We start from the raw sequence: 6000 nt of genomic DNA on the forward strand, positions 1-6000 counted from the left end.
CAATTTTTCTTTACTGTGGAAGGTTTATATTTGTCCTTCCATTATGAAGGAGAGTTTAGGTGGGTACAGTATTCTTGGTTGATATTTCTTTGTCTTTAGGGTGTGGCATACATCATTCCAGGCTCTTCTTGCTCTCGTAGTCTCTGCTGAGAAGTCTGAAGTTACTCTGATTGGTTTCCCTTTATAGGGGATTGATCTTTTCTCCCAGACAGCTTTAAGGATCCTTTCCTTGGTCTCTATTGATCCTGTGTGGATTAGAACACGATGAAGGGATGTCCAGTTCTGGTCTAGTCTTTTTGGGGTTTTAAAGACTTCTTGTATCTGAATGGCTTCTTGTATCTCAATCTCTTTGCATGTTTGGGAAGTTCTCTGCTAGGATCCTGTTAAATAAATTTCCTAGACCTTCTACTTCTTTCACTAGGACTCCTCTACACCTACTAGCCTTAAATTGGGCCATCTGATGGTGTTTTCTAAATGTTGAACAGATCTATTATATTTCTTGGATTTGTCTTGAATACTTTTCTGTTCTTTCTCTGTAATATCTAGGCTGTCTTAAATCCCAGAGGTTTGATCTTCTGAATAGTCTAACCTGTCAAGACTTTCTACTTTGTTTTTTATTTCCTTTCCTTCTAATTTGAAGGCTTCAAATTTTGTTAGAGCTTAGTTTTAGATCTTGTATGGACTTATTTACCTCCTTAATTTGGTTTTCATTTTCATTCTCAAATCCCTTAGTTGATTAGTTATAGTTTCATTGGACACTTTTCCTTCTGGTGGGCTTTATTCAGCATTCCCTTGTGGATTTCATGGATTCCTCCAACTTTCTGTTTGTAGATTCCATGAATGCCTCTATTCTCATCCCGCTCCTCACACAGTTCCTCTATTAATCTTTTTTTTTTTTTTTTTTTTTTGGGTCCGGTTGTGGGGCCTGAACTCTGGGCCTGGGCGCTGTCCCTCAGCTCTTCAGCTCAAGGCTAGCGCTCTACCACTTGAGCCACAGCACCACTTCCGGCTTTTTTTTCTTTTTGCTTATATGGTGCTGAGGAATCGAACCCAGGGCCTCAGGCTTGCAAGGCAATCGCTCTACCACTGAGCCACCTTCCCAGCCCCCCTCTATTAATCTTTGATTAGCCTCCTCACGCTTGTGAAATTCCTGTATTAATCTTTGGTTTGCCTTATCACACTCATGCAATTCCCTATCACACTCACACAGAGTCCTTTGCAGCTTTCAGTCTTTTCATTCACCATGTTTAGTAACTAGTAGTGTTTGTAGAGCATTTTGGTAATTCTCTGCATTATTCATTAACTGTTCTGATGTGTGAATATCATGAGTGGGAGTTGAGATACCTGGACTTGCCATTTTTCTTGTGTTTCTCCAGCTTGTTCTACCCATTTGGGTATGAAAGCAAAACCAATTATGTGCTAGAACATTGTTTTAAGGCAAACATCAACCAGAGCTCTAAGTACATGTACAATCTATTTTAACAAATACAAGCTAGTTCAACAACAAACAACTAGGGATCAGTGGACTAAGAAAATCAAAGGAGTCAGCAGACCAGAAATTAATTCATTTAGGGAGAATTGTGAGGAGAAATAAGATTAGAGGAATGTGAGGAGGGAAAGGGAGAGAGGGAATATAACAAATACCTAAATTCAGAGAGAGGAAAAGGATAGAAGAAGAGAGATAAAGAAAAAAAGGAAAAATGATAAAAAAAAATTTTAAATGAAACACTTAAAAATTGTAGAAGTATAAAGAAATAACACTATAATTAAGGGAGTAAGGCTTAGCATTTGTGAATTGAGTAATTGATATGTGAAGTAAGTAGCACACAATGAAAGATAAGGTCTAGTAATTGAATATGGGTTTATATCTGGGGGTGAACAGAACAGCAATTAAATATAGCAAAAAAAAAAAAACAACCAGAAAGGACCAAAAGGGAAAAAGAATTGAAAAAAAACCCTAAAATAAAAATGATGAAAAAATGGAAAACAATTTTTTAAGATTTTAAAAAATTAGGAAGAGGGCTGGGAAGGTGGCTCAGTGGCAGAGTGCTTGCCTTGCATGCGTGAGGCCCTGAGTTCAATTCCTCAGCACCACATAAGCAAAAAGAAAAAAGCTGGAAGTGGCATGTGGCTCAAGTGGTAGAGCTTTAGCCTTGAGCTGAAGAGCTGAGGGACAACACCCAGGCCCAGAGTTCAGGCCCCACGACCGGATCCAAAAAAAAAAAAAAATTTAGGAAGAAAACAGGGTTCTGTGATTTTTTTTGCAGAAGAGGGACCTTGTGTCTCCCTGTGCCATAACCAGTCTCTTGATGGAGTCTCTGGTTTGTGCTTGTGGTGTCTGGTTTGCCTGAAGCTTGTTTGGTTTCTTAAATCATTTTTTTTTTAGCAGGCAAATGGAAGCTCTGCCTTACCAGGGACTTTATGACCTTCTTCAGAGGCTAGTTCAGTAGGAGGGAGATCTGTTTAGAGTATCACAAAAGAGGGAAATGGCTGTTTCCTCTAGCTTAGAGTTGCTGTGATGGGGCTAGGTTGTGGGTAGGGTTGAGGCCTGTCAGCAATCAGTAGCTTTTCCCTGAGTGGCTAGTTCCTGAGACACTCACACAGCCCAGCCGGGAGCATTCTCAGGATTAAGTTCACTGAGTTTCCAGTTGTTTTTCTTTTACCCTCCTTCAGCTGGGTCTGCTGCCTGTGCTACAGGGGGGTGGGACAGCTTCTGGCTCTGTTTACTCAATGAAGAAAGTCACTTCTCCACTGATGGAACAGCCTCTGCCTGGGCAGGGCAACTTTCCCCTGGGGTGGAGCTGAGCCTTGCAGGTCAGCTTCCTTTGACGTGTTGAATGGCTCCTATTGTCTTCTTCCAAGGCCTGAATTATGGGCTAGCTGCTCTGGCCCAATCTTTGTCAGTATCAAAGTTGGAGTTCTTCTCCAGTGGTGGGGGAGGGGCTACCTTCCTACCACTGCTCTGTGAAAAGGAGTGAGGATATCTGTGTGGAACTCATGCCTTTCTCTTGGTTTCTGGGCCATTCATGGTCTACTACTGTCTGTGGTCATCAGGATGAAGATTTCCACTCCTTGTCAGTTCTTGCTAGTGGTGAGTAGAATCCTCTTGCACACTGCCTCTGGCACCTTTGTCCTAGGCTCTGTCTGTTGATATGGTGGCTGCTGCTGCAGCCACTGGCAGCACCAGCGAGTGCTTGAATCTGTCTCCTTAATCAAGCTGCCTGAATTTTTCCTCTCTGACCAAACTCTCTGTACTATGATGGCACACTGGGTGTGACTCTCTAGCCTTGGATTTTTCACTGGAACACTAAAACTGGTTTCTATTTGAGAGCTTATTTAGCCCCAGCTTCTTCTTTTCTATCTTCCTCTAGACTCGCTTTTGCTGTCATTTTTTTAAGCCACTGTAGGAAGAGCTATTACATTTAAGATTTTTAAAAAAGATGTTCATTTTGCAGTAGTCTCAGCAGCCGACAGGTTTGACACTATGGTTCTGCACATTCTCTGCCAGGGCTATCTCTGTGTTTTCTAACATAACAAACAGCTGGCAGTCTTGTGTCATAGATAAGGAGAACTTGACAAGGCCACAAAGTATTAATTCTATATAATCCATTATAATTAACTTGAAGACACAAAAGTAATTTTTATAATGGGATTTTACCTGAATTATAAATATTTTGCACTCACTCTGCTTGATGTGAATTGGTGACTTGTAGGTAAACTATAGAACAGGTAATTCTTGCCAATCTGACCATGTGAAGGTGTGACCTACATTAGTTTTAGGTGTGCCAAGCTTGATTTTCTCAACCCTCAGGGTTCCCAGAAGGGACCTGGTTACTAATGTCACCATCTTCTATGTATGTAGTAAAATATATATTGAGAAGCCTTGTGCTCTACTTTATGTTAATAAGCGACATTAACATGAGCGTTGATAATTTAAAAAAATTGAACATAGTGAAATTTCATTTTGGAAATGCAAAATTTCTATTAGTAATTGCTATGATAAGTGATATCTGATGTCAGTAAAAATAAGTGAATGAATGAATGATGGAATAGAGAGGCAAAAGTAAGGCATAGCACAGTTTCTGCAGTGCCCTTATCTGATACCTGGGCAGTAAGTAACCTTGCATGCTGTTCCTCCTCAGGCTGTGAAGGAGGGTTCCCCTACCTCATTGCAGGGAAGTATGCCCAGGATTTCGGAGTGGTGGAAGAGGCCTGCTTTCCCTACACAGGCACAGACTCCCCTTGCAAGCTGAAGGAGGACTGCTTCCGCTACTTCTCCTCTGAGTACCACTATGTGGGAGGCTTCTACGGGGGATGCAACGAGGCCCTGATGAAGCTGGAGCTGGTCCACCATGGGCCCGTGGCAGTAGCCTTCGAAGTCTACGATGACTTCCTGCATTACCACCACGGCGTCTACCAGCACACTGGCCTCCGCGACCCCTTCAACCCCTTCGAGCTCACCAATCATGCTGTGCTGCTGGTGGGCTATGGCACTGAGCCAGAAACAGGGCTAGACTACTGGATCATAAAGAACAGCTGGGGCTCGGCCTGGGGGGAGGACGGCTACTTCCGGATCCTCCGAGGAAGGGACGAGTGTGCCATCGAGAGCATCGCCATGGCCGCCACACCCATCCCCAAGCTGTAGCACTGCAGCCTGGTGCTCAGCTCCAGTCATGCCCCAGCCACCTAGACAGCTTCCAGACATCCAGGCACCTCCCAGACACCCAAACAGCTCCCAGACACCCAGACAGCTCCTAGACACATGGACAGCTCCCAGATATCCAGACAGTTCCAGACACCCAGACAGCTCCCAGAAACATGGACAGCTCCCAGATACCCAGACAACACTGAGGGGACTTCACATGGTCGAGACTTCTGTGACAGCAACTTCAGAAGGTGGCTAATTGACCATTGTGAAGATCTTTGTCTTTGATATTAAAACTTCTCTGATTTTTGTGGTCTTTCCCATCAGCCACTGGCCTTTGTTTCTCCACATACTGACTCAAACAACATTTTTATGAGTGATGGGTAAGCTGCTAAGTGTTGGATTTTACTGATCATTTGTAATTCAAACTGATGTTATGCTTTTGTAGAACATATCAAAGCACAAAACTCATTTTAAAATCATGTAAATTACAAAAATGTGTCAATTGTTATTAAACTTTTTTAGAGATGTTCATGAAAGTTCACATGATATACTCATAAAATTTCTGCCTGTGCTTAAAATTATTTCTACCAGTGGGTCTCGCACTTTGATTCACTGTCTTGCACTATAGGTGTGCTTCTTTAAGGTAGAAAACATTTGAGAACATTTCAATTAGTAAACAGAAATGTATTAACCTTTATGGCAATGTATACACTCAGATAACGCTTAATGAACCCCATAGTCATAAGTAGATACTCAATAAGCCAAAGGCTATAGAATTCTTTTTTTTTTTAAGTTAGGACATGGACATAGTCCTAAGGCTGGCACTCTTCCCTTCTGACTTTTGGATGGTCAGTAAGAGTCTCTGGGACTTTCCTGTTCAGGCTAGATTCAAATTTTGTTCCTCATATCTCAGCCTTCTAGGATTATAGGCATGAGCTAAAAGCACCCAGCACAAAGAAAAGAAAAAATCTTAATCTTAGTAAATTATTTCTTATGGTGTGAACCCTGCATTTGAGAATATTGGTTGACCCTTTTGACCTTTGCTGATGAGTAGTAACAATGAGAGAAATAGTAACAATACAGGTTTGAGTGGGTCTTGGGATCTCTCAAGGGTATTTCACAGTGGTAGAAGACCTCAGCTCAGTAAACAGTTGGCATCTGTCACAAGTAAGGTTACTGAAATTTTAGGCAAGGAGTGCTCTAAAACATGATGAAGACCCAGAAGCCTCTTGGAGCTCAAGGGGCCCTGGAGTTTACACAATCTGACCTCTTTGTACAAATACTCAGTTTAGAGAAAGTGCAAATAGCATTGTATAGCATATAACCAGCCAGTGATTGAGTATTGATACAGA

General features: G+C 42.0%; 1 protein-coding gene across 3 annotated transcripts in view; it reads left to right on the forward strand.

Moving 5' to 3' along the window:
- Ctsc (cathepsin C) overlaps positions 1-5211 on the forward strand; it is a 65437-nt gene extending 60226 nt beyond the window's left edge. For all 3 annotated transcript variants that reach the window (XM_070034812.1, XM_070034813.1, XM_070034814.1), the window contains exon 7: positions 4143-5211. In XM_070034812.1, coding sequence (XP_069890913.1) covers positions 4143-4645 — 503 coding nt within the window. In that variant the 3' untranslated portion in view covers positions 4646-5211. The remainder of the gene's footprint in view (positions 1-4142) is intronic.
- Positions 5212-6000: the final 789 nt, after the last annotated feature.

The sequence above is a fragment of the Dipodomys merriami genome, unplaced genomic scaffold, assembly GCF_024711535.1.
Source record: "Dipodomys merriami isolate MVZ:Mamm:240054 unplaced genomic scaffold, mDipMer1.0.p SCAF_25, whole genome shotgun sequence".
NCBI lineage: Eukaryota > Metazoa > Chordata > Mammalia > Rodentia > Heteromyidae > Dipodomys > Dipodomys merriami.